The sequence below is a fragment of the Arachis ipaensis genome, chromosome B06, assembly GCF_000816755.2.
Source record: "Arachis ipaensis cultivar K30076 chromosome B06, Araip1.1, whole genome shotgun sequence".
Lineage (NCBI taxonomy): Eukaryota > Viridiplantae > Streptophyta > Magnoliopsida > Fabales > Fabaceae > Arachis > Arachis ipaensis.
In genome coordinates this window covers 9,979,601-9,995,370 of record NC_029790.2, presented here as the reverse complement: position 1 = coordinate 9,995,370, position 15,770 = coordinate 9,979,601, and the positions used below count along the sequence as shown (strand labels likewise).

At 36.5% G+C, this 15,770-nt stretch overlaps 2 protein-coding genes across 3 annotated transcripts; both read right to left on the bottom strand.

Moving 5' to 3' along the window:
- Positions 124–8,788, bottom strand: LOC107646032. Of its 2 annotated transcripts, none has more exons than XM_016350217.2 (19): positions 8,279–8,788; positions 8,052–8,169; positions 7,875–7,957; positions 7,498–7,718; positions 7,286–7,400; positions 7,106–7,188; positions 6,551–6,751; positions 6,071–6,430; positions 5,407–5,578; positions 4,407–4,598; positions 4,082–4,288; positions 3,870–3,962; positions 3,508–3,722; positions 2,867–3,433; positions 2,678–2,758; positions 2,495–2,580; positions 1,424–2,164; positions 700–850; positions 124–608 (listed from the first exon to the last, which is right to left on the bottom strand). In XM_016350217.2, exons 1-19 carry the CDS (start codon positions 8,657–8,659, stop codon positions 545–547), a joined length of 4,131 nt encoding a protein of 1,376 aa, XP_016205703.1. In that variant the 5' UTR covers positions 8,660–8,788; the 3' UTR covers positions 124–544. The 2 variants fall into 2 exon arrangements, with proteins under 2 accessions (XP_016205703.1, XP_020959594.1); XM_021103935.1 differs by having other exon boundaries at positions 8,052–8,172; positions 8,279–8,394.
- Positions 10,610–15,025, bottom strand: LOC107646033 (E3 ubiquitin-protein ligase HEL2). Its single transcript, XM_016350218.2, has 7 exons — positions 14,584–15,025; positions 13,772–14,074; positions 13,440–13,648; positions 13,285–13,333; positions 13,080–13,169; positions 12,848–12,910; positions 10,610–12,721 (listed from the first exon to the last, which is right to left on the bottom strand). Exons 1-7 carry the CDS (start codon positions 14,749–14,751, stop codon positions 11,117–11,119), a joined length of 2,487 nt encoding a protein of 828 aa, XP_016205704.1. The 5' UTR covers positions 14,752–15,025; the 3' UTR covers positions 10,610–11,116.

Genomic DNA, 15,770 nt, shown 5'->3' with positions numbered 1-15,770 from the left:
AGTGTACGTAAATATTTTTATAATTAGTAATCAACTCATGGAAAGCATTGCCACTATGTTTTTGTTTTATTATTCAGACCGAGGACTCATTATATGATGATATTTAATAATAATGAATTAATGACCATGATAATGATCATGATATATTAAAAAAGAATAGTGGGATCAACACGGTATCACTTAGGATTTGATATAATCAAATGACAACATATAACACATGACATTTTCATCTAAATAAATAAATAACACACATTTGTTGAATTTCCCTCCTCAACTGACCCACCAACCCCAAAAATTACAACAAAACAACCTTGAATTTTAACTCTGTCCACTCAATATGCAAACATTGCATCAGCAATCCAATAAAATGAACAGCTACTCATATCAAAATATTATTTTTTGAGTATATGGAGCAACTAAGGACCATTGACTCATAGTAGTGATATCTGGTAGGTCTAGGTTGATATTAACGAGGAGCAGAAAAATTACCTCCATAAACTGTTCTAATGTAAAACTTCATTCTTCATCGGACATGAGTATAATGTTATGATACTGAAAAGTCAACTATTTGCATCCCTCTGCCAGCAACAGCAATCTGATAATGGTTCCTACATACGACACAAACCAGAGTCAGGTGAAAGAATAAGATGATGTATCACTCAATATTGTCCTGTCATATTCTGATAATTTAACAATCACCTGACACAGGCTCTAGCAGATAATGCTTCTGGCTCTGGTACACTAACTATTAGATGTGCATGCTCGACGAGCTTACTGTCATGAAGTCGCCAGCATCTGACTCGCTGATCAAGTCCGGTTGAAAACACCCAAGACCCATCCGTCCACACACCTTCACAAAACAAATGCTACCGATGATTAAACTTCTTGAAAACAGAATTTCCATAAGCATTTCATGGTTATCACTTATCAGCTTTACAAGGGGTATGGTTTTGCAGAGGTCATAAACATTTTATTATCTAGTCAATTAAAAGCAAATGCTAATCTCTTGGAAAATCATTTCAAACGAAAGAGTATTCTTGTAAGCATGAATATCTATAAAAGGAATCATAGATTTAAGATTTAGGGTGAGAGAAAATGCAAGAGGAAGTAAATGAAAATTTTCTAGGGAAAAAAAAAACACCAAGGAAGCACTAGTCTAACAAATATCACCTAACATGCCAACTTTTCTTCAAAGAAAGTAAAATTGCATATTCATACTGACGAGAATGAAAAAGCTCCTTTTGAAGTATATTTAATTATTTATCTCTGAAGGATAGATTCACCTTTAAATTAGGTAGGTCAAAATAAGAATGCTTTCTAAATTAAATTGGGGTCCATGGATGGATACATCCTTGCTACCTAGCGAAGCAACCTCACTTAAGAGGAGTTTTGTTTTAAGATGAATAATTAAATGGTATCTAACCTTTGACTGAAGAGCTGTGGGCCGAAGGAATTTTCACATAATTTAAGAACCTGATTCCATAATTCTTGCTCCAACTTTGAAAAGTTATGTCCTCATATTCAGGTCCAGAGGTCCAATGTCTTATTTCTGTAGTCACAACCCCATTATCTGAATTTGTTGACTTAAGTGATAGTTCAACGGTAAGATGATGAAGTGCCTGATCATCACCACCACTAACTATACTATATACATTGCAACTATTGTTGTTTTGGCCACCTTTTATCTCTGAAACATGGAGACAATTGACTCCAGATTGGTGAATATTTTGCAAAAGGCGTAGAGGCTGTATTTCACATATTTCCGCCACGGAATTATCAGTTTTAATCTCCGACTTAGGGGAAGCTGTTTGCGTGGTTTGGGAACAACCCATTTTGCTGTCTTCAGATCCATTTGTTATTGAAGAGTCACCACTAACAGTGTCAGCATGACAGATGCTCTTGGTTTCATCTTTGGCTTTTGAGGTTACCTGATCACTGTGCTGCCTTTTCTTTGACAAACCACTGCTCAATGATCTCCACCATCTACCACCCTGACTTCCTCTCCCTGATTGTGGGCGTTTCTGACCATCAAAGAAATTCTCTACATTACAAACAGAAATCCTCTGCATAAAAGCTTCAACGCTATCAGTCAGGTCCCAAAAAGCAATACTCCCATCAGTAGATCCACTGATTGCAATATAAGCATTTCCAAATTGAGTGTTTTCTGCAGAAGAAAGTAAAGACACAACGCAAGCAAAATTAAACCAGGAAATTAGATATTTGACAAAAAGTTGTACAAGGACATCTAAAATTATTCTAGTGTGCAGAGTGAAATGTGAGATAGGAATGCCATAATCTTCTTAATTCTAGTTTGGCATTGTCACACACTAAACATGCCACAAAATAATACCTAATTACAAAACAACTGCCTAAATATTTATAAAAGACAAACTAATAAAGAGTATTGTAATAAACAAACTTCCAGATTCACAATAAAAGAAATGAAACAGGTGGTACAGAACATTTTCCAGCCTCACATCAAGAAAATACTCACCTTTAAAAGGCCTAGATATGGGGAAAATGATATGCTGCAATGACAAAACTGGGGATAGTAAAGGAACTAACAAAGCAACATCAAACCTGCCAACGGAAAGGGAGCCATGTTAAAACATAACAAATGATTAAAAAGCATGGAACAACATTATGATAAGAGTTAGGTAGGAGCAACTGTATATACCATAGGCGGAAGGGCAAAACTAAAGCCCGTAACACAAGTGTAGCATCTGAACAGGCAACAACAACAAAACAAACAGATGTCCTGAAAAGTATACAACATGGAAGTAAGTTTGAGATTTTTTTTCCCCATGAAATTATGTTCAGAGTTCAGCTGAAATAGAATCAAGTATCAAATTGGTGTTTCTTCTACCTGGAACCCACACATTTAACAAGAAAAGCAGTAACAGCAAGATATCTCCAGTCATCCTCATGTTTATCTTTGATTGAGTTCATCATTCCCCTTTCATCCAACAGAGATCCAGGTCTACCATCAACCTCTGTATTAGAAACTTGTTCAGCAGCACTTACTACATTCTTGAGAGCATTTTCTGGATATTTCTGGGTAATCGAATATCTTGCTGGCATATCAGTAGAAAGCCACTGAAATGTCATTGATGAGGGCAAGCTTGACAAAAATTGATCATCAACTCCTTTTGAATTATACTGATGATCAATTAAAAGGTCATTTTTGTCACTCTGCTTCTGATATTTCAGTAGCCAAGAAGTTACCACACGCTTTGCACCCACAGATATGAGTAAGGTTAGATTATCTTCACTCTCAGCAGCATTCAGTTCACCATTTCCACCAGGTACATCAGTAGTACTTGGTGAAAAGGTATGCAGTTTTGACACACAACTAATTGATCTTACAGCTGATCCTCCGACATGTTCACCAAGCAGTTTTGACATGGACCAATTTTCAATATCTGGAGAGTACCTAAATCAAATAGACACATTAGGTGTTTAATAAGGTATTCAATCCAGCTCAACCAGACAGCAGACAGTACTTACAAAGTCAATCTCACAGTTCCATCTTCACATCCAGTTGCAATCCAACTTAATTTAGAAAATAAGGTATGCTTATAAGAATCTCCAGGGAGTATATCTTCAGAGATAAAGCACAAGGAATGTATCTCTCTCCCATGAAATTGCAAATGTAACCTCTGAGGATATATCTTCTCATCTTTATCATGAGTCCAGTGTCTATGGATATGTATCATTTCATCCTGTAATAATTGTCATCGTTGACTGATATGTTTAAAGAAAGATCTGATGGCCATATTCAGGTGCTTTAAGACACAAAAATGTTTAAAGATACGTAAGTTGTTTAGTTGTGTTTCTCAATAATTAAGAGTTCAAAGCATCAAGAAAACCTTGACAAAGGCAAAGCAATTTTCCTTCTCCGGTATATCACCTAGATAGTAGGAGTGAGGACGGCGCCATCCACCGCATGGAATTTTCACCACCTGCAGACAATGTATGCAGTTGATCATAACAGCTAGAGCAAGAAGTAATGTCATGCGAAACAGAGAAACAAAAGCAAATATTAATTGACCAGACTAGAGGAAAAAGATAGTCAAAGTACCTTACTCTCGTTAACTAAGTTCCACACTATGAAATCAACTGATGCAAAACCAGCTGCATAACCGCCAGATAATGTACCAACAGAGTTGTTATTCACAGAAACATTTTCAATCAAACTCAACTCTTTCACCTGTTTCAACCCCATGAATTGCAAAGTACGCATATCTCTATCATATTCTAGATAGCATATACATCCGTCTGCTCCGGTCTGAACATGAATAAAAATCAGAAATTGTATTCAAATTATGGCTAGTCAATATTTGCAGTTGTGTTTGGTCTGCATATTAACAATACTCTTCAATAGGAACCTGAATAATCAAACTTACTGAGCTTATCTCAAGCTGATTGTGACCAAGCTTAGTCACAGAAACACTAGACACACTTGATATACCATGAATCCCTTTGAAATGATTTACCGGAGTTATCTTCCCTTCTTGTACTAATGCTGTGCCAAGCACCAGATTCTTTGGCAAGGGGAACACAACCATATTACCACGTACATCTCCACACACTAGGATCTGCATAAAATTTGATATTCAGATTCCAGATGAATTTTCTATTTTTAAATTTGGTAACATCTCAGTGAAAATGAAAAATATCCGACGATGTCCCAATTCCTTATGGTTCTTGAAATTTTGAAAATGTCATATAAGGTACATTTGTTTTCAGATCCTGGGACTCAGTATTGTGTTTGGTGGTCAGAGACTGGAAATAAACTTTCAGTCCCGAGACACAATTTCAGTCCCTTCAGTATCTCCAGAAAGTGGGGAACACAGGAAACTGAAATTTTTGGGAACGGAGAATGAAACTTTAATAACATTTCTTCTAAAAAATACTCTCATTTAACTTTTCAAATTTCAAATCTATCATTCAATCTCCATATTTATCTTAAAGTAAACATGATACTAAGACATAACTCAGTCTAATATATTTTACATCAAACACAATACAGAAACTTAATTTAGTCTCTGTCTCCCAGTCTCAGTCTCTTAGTCTCTGTCTCCCTTCCAAACGCAACCTAAAAGTCCATCTCCATCTCTACCCAAAAGTTGTTATTTTCATTTAATGCATTAAGGGTCACATTCTTATTATATATATATAAGAAAAAGGGAGACCAAATAAATGCTTTCCTCATAAGTTATAAGAGTTCGACGGAAAAGCTATATCATAAAAGCACTATTTAAAAGCTTAAACAAATGAAGACGAAGTCAGAATGTCAGATTCTACCAATTAGCTTATATTCTACCAGACAACATGAAGAAGCAATGCTGAACACTTCAAACTCCACCAAGTTACCCCTGGAAGACAGGAGACAGATAATCATACCTCTTCTTCCACGCAAGCATCCAAACACATTATCCGCATTCCAAAATTTGATATGAAATCTGCTATATGTGACGCACTATTACTCTTCATGGAGCCTGTGAGGCTAGATTGTGGGGGATCAGGCAACCTCCATAGTTTCAATGTTCCTCTAGGATCAGCTGTGAAGACATACCTACAAATTTTTGTATCATCATGTAAAGATAATCCTTTTATTAACTTGAATTTGAAACACAGTGAAAGGAATAGGAACACAAACAATATAAGTATTTATGCACAAGTATATGCAAAACCAGAAGGGGTAAACTAAGAATATTATAATGTTATCAGGATCTCCAATCTAATTGCACTACACAATATGCATGGTAAGATGAAACCATGGGATGACTATGTAGCTTAACACATATGATACCAGGGCCTGTTAAGTGTGAACCAAAGAAATTAATGAAGTCATGCAAGTTAACTTATCAAAAAGTAAATTTCTATTCCCTCATTGAAGTTTCTTAATATAGGTTATTCCTAATAAATTGCAAGGCCAGGATACTTGTCAAGGAGTGACCAAAGAAGCAATGGTTAACACCTCATTAACTAGATTCATGTATCTCTGCACTGGCTCCTAATCTTGTCAGTAGTTTACACAGTATTGTTTAAAGATACAGGTCATTACCTGCATCCCAGAGATTTGCACCAATAGGTACCCAAGAGCCGTCTCTCCATGTCAGCTGACCAGGTGAAGTTTAGTCTCACTGTAGGAGTACAACCATTATCAGTAACTCCAATAACTGTCATATTTCCTTTACCATCTCCAATAGCAACCCAATTGTCAGCACCGCAGTCAAGTTCAATTGAGTCCTTAGACAATAAATCCATACAGATAATTTGAGCCCCATTGCTGACCTGAACAAGTTGCTTCCACTGAGCACCTCTTGCACCAATGAATTTAGCATGGTAAAGAAAACCATGATTTGTGGCAACATAAAGACTGTCCTGAGAGGCAAGATGTAAACAACGTACATATTCACTCTTGCTGCAACAAACAAGATAGGAAAAGTTAAACAATACTAAAATTGGTAACAAAGGTGTCCCAAATTGAGTTGACAATTCTGAAGTAGGTATCTAAGGTGAGCATCACATTTAACAACCCTACCTGTCCATGAGTCCAATACGATCCAACACATTAGGGATGCAAATGGAAAATGTCTCTGCCCTGTCAGGAGGGCCTGGTGCTGCTGCCAAGCCCCTGGATACAGAAGCATGAGGCTGATGCACTCTGATAGCTGAGTCAAACCCAGCAGTTATGAGAAGTGCCGAATTTGGGTCATACATACATCTCCATATACCCCTCCCTCTACATAACAAAGAATTCACACACTCCATTATTGCCCTATCTTCATTAAATAATAACATAAGAATTTGAAAGGCATGCATGAAAGGAAGGAAAAATTTGGTTTCATAAAAACCAAATAGATAAGGCAACCTAAGTAGTAGTGTAGCGCTCATGTATAATTTTTTGTGAAGCGGTTGCATGCTAATATTGCAGGGTATAACCACTAAGGGTTATGGAAATACTACAGTTCACAGAATTCAGGAGTTAAGATAATCAATTATCTTCAATGGCTGTTTGTTTAGAGCCACACAAAACCCAAAAGGCAACAATTAGAAATTTAACTTACAAAGATCAAGGATTGGTGTTTTAACTTACATGTGCTCCTTAATGACTTGCAGTTGTTCACCATCAACTCCCCATAGACGACACGTACAATCCTCACTGGCAGTGACAATCAACTGCACAAACCCATACAAAAAAAGGACCATTGCATTAATTTGCTTTGCCTATGTAGCTTGAGAAAGATTGAAAACTGAACAACAATGATTAGTTTACGTGATCAGCAATACAACAATCCCAAACTCGAGCATTATGTCCGAATAAGACAAGGGCAGTGGGATCATGCCGCGTAAAATCTTCCACTTCAATAGGAACAGCCCAGACACGTGCACTACATTAAAGAACAGATAGACTAATCATGAAGTGCATTGTTTTCAAAGAATAAACATAAAAACGTCCCACAATAGGACTTAAAGAGACAAACTCACCTACGGTCATCAGAGACAGATACCAGTTTAGAGCCACAAGACGACCATGCTATTCGGAAGATTGAACCTTCATGTCCAATAAGTTTACATACATGAACAGCCCCATAAAGTTGATCTTTGAACATACAGCAATTGCATAATGAAATGCTCTGACGATCATTGTCTTCTCTGAAGCTTGATGAACACTTATCAAGCTGAGGGGCCACTTTCCAAACAATAATCTTCCCGAACCAAACATTTTAGAGTAGTTAAAATAAAATAAAAATCCAAAAACATTAAGCAACATGCCAAAAGAAATTTTCATCAGGATAGTAGCATGCTTTATGCGAGATTTTGCGATCATGAATGTTCAACATGAATCAATCCCTGATCCTTACCTCATTAAATATTGTGCCAGATGCAACACGGAGAGCTTGAAGATTGTGACCCCATAGTCGCATCGAGTACAAAAGGCACCGCACTATGATCCAATTACAGATATAATCTCATTAGCTAAAAACCAAAGTCAATAAAGAAAGGAATCAAAGCCATGTCGTAGTAGTAAACAAACCAACCTGAAGATTGAACCTTGAGAACCGTACAAGAGTTGGAGATGTCCCAAACGTGAACTGAATTGTCGCTAGATCCTACAGCAAGAAAATGGCTTCCCACATTGGAATGAGCTAAACAACCCTACTACCCAATTACAAAGAGGCAAGCAAGCAAGAAAGGAAGATAAGTAAGAATAACAGAAATAACTACGAAGACATTAACGAAATGCTAGAAATGTGGTGGAGAGTACCGTGAGAAAGCAAACATCCAAAACCCAGTGAGGAAACTTGGGCAACAACTGAATCAGGTTCAGCTGCGGGGACTCAGAAACGGCGTCGTATGAGAAGCTGAAAAGCTTGAGCCTCGTTTCGCCAAACACGGCAACTACAGAGGGAAGAGTGTCTTGAGAGGTGGCGATGCCATGGACGCGGATGCCTTGGAAGACAGAGAAGGATCTCAGAATCTTTGCGAGTTCTAAGTCGTAGAGAAGAATCTCAGATCCTAAACCAGCTAGAAGAAGAGGAAGAGAGTGATTGGGGATGCGAAGTAAACACAGAGCCGAAATGTCTCCGAGGTAAGGGCCACGCTCCAAGCGCCATTTGCTCAAGTTCTGATGCTCCTCTTCCACCATTGATGAGTTTCAGAACCAAGCTTTAAGCGTAGTAAGTTTTCTTATTTCTTTTATTGCTCAGGGGCTTAGAAAGGGTTTTAAGAGCGAGTGAATTGAAGAATTCAGGGTTTTACAAGTTTGGACCATTTTTCCCTCCTAACTATATTTTTATACAAATGTCAAAATTGTTTGGTATATGAATAATATTTTTTTTTAAATATTTTAATCCCATAAATTTCTCATATTCTTATAATGACCCTTCAAATAGATTTTGTTCTCACAAATCAGTTGCAATGTTATATTTGTTTCTTCTATTTTTTCAGTTTAATTCTGCGACCCCAAATTTCTCCTTGCATGTTATACTATGTAAGTTAATTTTCATTTTATATATAATAGTAAATACTAGAATGGATTTAGGATATACATTTGCAAGTAAAAACTATCTTTTATCTGATATAATTTGTAATGTTGTAGATGCAGGGAAAATCATGTTACTCTGGGTAATAACTCAAATTTAAAGAGCCAACATTTGAAATAACAAAATCTAAAGACACAATAGTTATGATCCAAAATTTATAGATTTGGATAAATTGGTTTTTTTACTGAAATGCGCATGGAAAATTTTTTAATTCCTAAAATGCGCATATATGAAAACATTTCTCAAAATGCGCCGTGCCAATTCTAGTATGGCAGGCACGAAATGGGTTTTCACACCATTTCTGACATGGTGGCCACGAAATGGGAGGACCATTTCACTTAGGGCAGACACGAAATGGAAAAACCATTTTAAGTTTGTCAGCAGCAAAATGGACAGACCAAATCAGGGACAACAGACACGAATTGAGGGCACGGCAGTGATAAAAACCATTTCAAGTTTGTCAACAACCATTTTAATAATATTATTTAATTTATTATTTAATAATAAATTATTATTTAATAAATTATTATTTAATAATAAATTAAATTTTTTATTTATAATGTATGCATATAATGAATTTTCTATTTATTTTCTATTTATGTTTGTTAAAAGTTGAGTCCGAATTGCAAGTCAGAGTACAGTACAGTATATCACAGAGTACGTAGTGAGTACTAAATCATATAAGTTAAGACTATTTTTTTTTCTCTTCATCCCTTCTAAAGTATACCTTTTTTTTTTACCTTAAAAATCGCTTCATTCTTAATTTTTTTATGTAAACCATATGAATGCAAAAAAATATATACTCCATTTACTCTTAATCTTTCTTTGAGTGCCTTAATCCAGTATAAATAAACATCTTTCATACTATCACAAATTGTTAAAAAAAGTTATAACCACTTTTCTTATAATTATCATAAAAATGGAAGAATTTTTGGCATGGTTAATTATGAGTCATTTTTTCTTGCAATTTTATAAAGAAAAAAATAAAAGTAATACATAATTAATTTAATAAATGGAAAAAGTTATAACCAAGAAGATCCAAGAAAGCAACATAAGAGATTATGGGAGAGATTATGGGTCCATTTCGTGTGCGTGTGCTTCATATATGTATTCCACTATTTCGTGTGTGTCATAGGCGAGGTCTCCCATCTCGTGCCTGCCTTCATATATGTATTCCACTATTTCGTGTGTGTCATAGGTGAGGTCTCCCATCTCGTGCCTGCCTGCTACAGAAGATATGCACTCAATGCACCATTTCGTGTTCACCATGCTTGACTTGTACATATAATGGGAATTAAAGATTTTTCATGCGCATTTCAGTAAAAAAGCCTGGGTAAATTTGCATAATTAGTGTTCTAAGTTCTAACAATTTGTAATCTGAACATTACTCTAATATGAAAAGATTAAGTCCTCAAATAATTCTATTTCTTAAATTACAATGTTATAAATAAGTGATCTCATCCATTAAAACTTTCAAACAAAAAAGTGAAAACAAACAAGAGAGATAAAAATTAATAGGTGAATGATGTAGAGAAAGGAAAATATTTACTCTATGGAGAAGATAAGAATTTCTCTGAACAAAAATCCAAACATAGAAGTATCATCATCTCGTAATTTTGGTTCCAACAATATATTCACCGTTCTTAACTACTCAAAAAATCCAGGCATTTATCTACTAGTTCTACAGAGTGTACAGAACTGTAGATGACAATTCGATGGCAGAAGATAAGAGGAGGCTGCTGCAAATTGCCACACCAAAAAAAAAAACGGCACCCCACTTACATACCCAAGTATAGAGGGCACTCGCCATTCCCCCATTTCGATCAAAATGTATACCCTAAACGGCCAAACCAAACAAAAAGGGCTCACCCATTAAGGCAATGGTATTAAACCTTCAACAAAAACAAGAGTCATATCCCAGCGTGCTATACTTGGGAATCCCACTCAAATTGGACCATTGAAATCATCACTCCTGAAACTAAAACTGGAGTCTCTGTTTATTCCAGTTTTATGCTTGGAGATACTTCACATTATAAGGCCTTGGAGAAACAGACGAGTATTCAGTTGAAGAGCCTCTGGCCTCCCCCCTTTCGCCAAACACCTCGCACAGGCAGACCTCCGGAGTCATTCTTGTTACCTGGCAAAGGGTCTGTTCCAGGATCTGGCTCAGTCTGAGAGTTATCAAAATCAAGAAGGGCTGAAGCAGAACCATCGCCAAGTCGCACTCTAAGAAATTTGGAAGTTTTTTTACGTTGTTTACTGCCAACACCAGCATCCTCCTTTTTCTGATTTGATAAAATTCCACCCGATGCCTCTGTCTGCCCACTGATTCTCAAAGGTTGATTTCCCGAATTGGTATCAATCTGCTGATTGATTTTTGACTTGCCCTTGTTAGTTCGATAATCACCCCTTGATAGCACCTCCAAATTCTCTTCTGAAGATTTATAGCTTGACTGTAGTTGATGTACTGTGCTTAAGAAGCTATCTGCTAATCTATTTGTGGAGTTACTACCACTACCATCTACAGACTTACCTTTACCCTTCTTGGAAGCATTACTACCTTTAGACGGTATGCCAGAACCACCATGGACCCATCCATTTTCTGGAAAAGCATTCCTTTGCAAACTACTGTTGTACGACAAAATGAGCTCTTCCTTCTTCTGAGGATCAGGCAATAAATTAGCCATTTCGGGTACAAGATGAGACAAACCAAACTGCTGCACACAGTCCAGATATGTCTCCGTATCAAGTGTGCCTTGACGATATTGACCAGATATGTCTTTAAACAAAGTGTATCTATCTTCATCAAAATCAAGAGCTCCACGAATCTTTTCAACCAATGACTTGTTAGCAGACTGAACATTTTCCACATTCAACGGAGTCTGAGTGCTTGCAGATAACTTGCTCACTAGTGAAGCAGAAACAGGAGGAAACTCGGAAATTGAAGCTTCAATGGGGTTGCTCTCAATGAGATTTGGAGCAGATGCAGAGTGAACCATTCTTCCGTTATCACGTGTATCCCGCGAAGAACCAACAGATGATTGTGCAAGGGCAGTTCTGGGTGTAGGTTGAATAGAACTAGCATAAGTTGAGGGTGAAGGTCCAATGTTATTTGCTGTCTTCATCTGACCAGAATTACGTGGCACTCCAGGAGCAGCATTTGATTGCAGTCTAGCTTGGGTAGAATTACGACCTGGTGCAGGCCAAGCATTACCAGCATTAATTACAGAAACATTTCTGTTCCCATGCCGACGCAAGCGTGCTGCCATGGTATTACTGGATGAACCTTCCAACTCCTGTTTGGACCTTTGCTGGTCATTGCTGGAAGCTAGTGGGAGTGGAGGGAATGATGAATCTGCTAGTGCTGCATTCCTCGAGTTAGGTCCTAAGGCTTGGAGGTATCGTGCAGATGCTTCAGATCCCGATGTAGCTACTGATTCAAATGGCTGAATAATAGAATCAACATCAGCATTACCATCATCAACTGCAACTTGCCCACTACTTGAAGATGATGGATCATGAAATGTTTCCGCTGCATTAGCCATCTGCAGGCTGGCTTCAATGGCCATAGAAAGTTGATTTTCAGAAAAATCACGACGAAAGGAGCGGCCTCTTCCACGGCGTTGGTCTTGATCATTACGCTTATACCGAAAGCTGGTCGGTATCTGCAGGGGAAGAACAAAAAGCTAGCTTAGAGGAGTAACAAAGAAAGGAATATACTATTTGCCGTAGCAACGCCAGATTGCCATTGAGAAACAACAACAAACAGAATCGATTGTCACTGTACATGCCTGAAGAGCAGCATTACGCTTTGACCGTGACATTCGCCCTCCATGTTCAATAGCATTATGCCTCTAAGCCAAAAACAAAGAAACAGAGATTTAACAATGAGAAATAATCTCACAACAGTAAAGCAACTTATAATTTTATTTACAATGTTAGATAGAAATAGCAGAGCCAACCACCCTAAATAAAACCTTGGGATAAAAAACAGAAAAAAGATCTATTTGTCATAGGAATCACCTTCATTTCTGCTTCAGATTGAAACACAATAAACTTCTTAGCAAGGCAAGCTTCATCTTCACATAAGAAGTGCTCATTACGGAAATGGATCTGCACCAGCAGACATTTGATCATACAAATTCTTAAGATTGAAGCAACAAAAAAAATATTGTCAAGTCACCTTAATTAGAAAGAACATAAAACAAAAAAATAACAAATATCTTACCTCCAGGTCATCATAATTCTTATAGTATTCATATTGTCCTGGATGCTGCCTGCATTGAACATACAAATTGCATGAAACTTATATTTCAATCCATTCAGACCAATATAAAGGCAGGGATATTCCCCACTTGAATGGCATAGTTCCTAGTTTCCTACCTTTGGCATATATGACAAGTATAATGTTCTGTAGACATGTGTGTGTATAATTCATTATCCCCATAAAATGGGGTTCTACAGAACTCACACATAGGATGCCCCATAAAACCACCTCTCTCACTCTCACTTCCATCCACTTCTGAATCACCTGTGCTTATATGCTGATTCAATTGTGCTCTGGTATAAAGCTTTTGCTCGCATATAAATACCTATGCCATAGACATGATGGTCAAAAACTTCAATATGAAAACAGATTACAAATTCTTCCATCAGACTACACATGTTCACGTTTACAAACATTTATATGAACCCAATAGTATTTTATAGTTCACCTTCCTCCCCTCCAAACATAAGCTACACATAAGCAACTTATGACGGTGGAATAAGTGACCCTTCAGCTGCTCTATATTCCTAAACCTCTGCCGGCGCTTTGAGGCATCATGTGGTTGCTCCTCCATCCTGTCACATACACTGCAGGAGAGCCTGCACATAGCCTTGATCATCCTGTAATGGTCCATATCATCGAAATATGCATTTGTATCCTCATGGTACCAATATGATCCAACCTTACCCTCCCTTGGGTCGGAGGGTAAGGATGAAAAATCATTAATCGTCCGTGTATAGTCTCCTAGAGCCTGGAAGAATGCAGTAAAAATGAGTATCAACAACATCGTCAAACTCAAAAGGTAACAACACTTAAAAGAGCATGGAATTAACAAATCAATCCCCATATTTGAAGTACATAATTTCCAATAAAAAACGGCAGTGTCAATCTATCTCTTCCGAACAGTAACAGCAAATATTACTTAAAATTTTACTACATTAGTTCAACGGCAGAAATCCATAAAACAATAATGCCATGTTTGAATTTCTCATCAGATGCTCATTAACAAAAATTAGCTGAGAACAAGTCATGACAGCAACAACGGAAGTGGCAGTGATCATAGTAGACAATGTACTTGGAACTTAGAGACTTGACTAGCATTTGAATTGCAACCAAAACATGCCAATGTGGCGCAATTAAGATCTTAATTCAGTGAACAGAGACGAACGAAAAAGAAGCAATACGATAATACGGCAACAGACGGAAAATTCAAGATTCATCCAGTTCATGGAGGAGTGGCAATACTAATTTTATGTATACCTTGGTAACGAATACGGTGTCGCATTCGGTCTTGCAGATGCAGCAACGGCGATCGTGGCATATGAATCGGAGGCGAGAGACGCACGTGGAGCAGACATCGCGGTGCATGCAAGGTCCATAAGCAACCCATTCCAAGGGCTCGGCGCAAACGGCACAACAATCCTCCATCGCGAAGAAAGATAGAAACCCTAAATCTGCTTGATCACAAAGCAAGGTTAGGTGCGTTTTTTCTAGGGTTTGAAATTGAAGGGGAAGCTTTATGTTCTTGGTTGGAATATTTTAATTCAGAGATAGGCGTGGGGGCGAAGAAAATTTTGACGAGGAAAGGAACAGAGAAATTGAAAATTCCGAGAAGGACCTTCTTGTTCTGTGGTTGGTACTTGGTACCAAAACGCAACGCTCTGTATTGGGGAATTGCCACCGCCACAGTAGACCCAAACCCAACTTACTATTTGTATGGCACTTGATAAAAAAAAAGATATTTTTTATTAATTTTTTTTTTAGCGTGTTTGACCAATTTTTAGTAATAAAAATAAAAACACTAAAAAAATTAAAAATAATATATTTTTTTGAGAAATTGTAATTTATATATTTTTTTAAAAAATCTTTTTTTCTTAAAAAAAAGATATTTTTCATATAATAAATAAACAAAAAAATATTTTTATATTATTATACCCAAACATAGAGCTTGTTTGGGTGAATTTTTAAGAAAAGATTTTTTTTTAATTATCTTTTTTTTAAAAGATCTTATGGAAAAGTAAAAATAATTTTATGTTTGGGTATCCCATGTAAAAAGATCTTTTTATCTATTAATTATGTTTGGGTATAACGATATAAAAGTACTTTTTTGTTTATTTATTAGATAAAAAATATCTTTTTTTTTTAAGAGAAAAATATCTTTTATAAAAAGATGTAAATTACAGCTTCTCAAAAAAGATATTTTTTTTTATTTTTCTAGTGCTTTTATTTTTACTACTAGAAATTTGCCAAATACGCTAAAAAATAAAAAAAGATCTTTTTTATTGAAAAAGATCTTTTTTTTATCAAAATAATGACGTCCAAACAAGCACATAATTAATAAATAAAAAGATTTTTTGTATAAGATATCTAAACATAAAATTACTTTTATTTTTTTATGAGATTTTTTAAAAAAAGATAACTCAACAAAAATCTTTTCCTGATTCACC

Excerpts from the sequence above, each read along its gene's own strand:
- LOC107646032 (XM_016350217.2), bottom strand. The coding sequence starts at position 8,659 with ATGGTGGAAGAGGAGCATCAGAACTTGAGCAAATGGCGCTTGGAGCGT. Across the intron at positions 4,599-5,406 it reads ATGCTTGCGTGGAAGAAGAG|ATCCTAGTGTGTGGAGATGT; the intron begins GTATGATTATCT and ends AATTTTATGCAG. Across the intron at positions 2,581-2,677 it reads GTTTTGCCCTTCCGCCTATG|GTTTGATGTTGCTTTGTTAG; the intron begins GTATATACAGTT and ends TTCCGTTGGCAG.
- LOC107646033 (XM_016350218.2), bottom strand. The coding sequence starts at position 14,751 with ATGGAGGATTGTTGTGCCGTTTGCGCCGAGCCCTTGGAATGGGTTGCT. Across the intron at positions 14,075-14,583 it reads ACACCGTATTCGTTACCAAG|GCTCTAGGAGACTATACACG; the intron begins GTATACATAAAA and ends GCATTCTTCCAG. Across the intron at positions 13,170-13,284 it reads AGAATTATGATGACCTGGAG|ATCCATTTCCGTAATGAGCA; the intron begins GTAAGATATTTG and ends CTGCTGGTGCAG.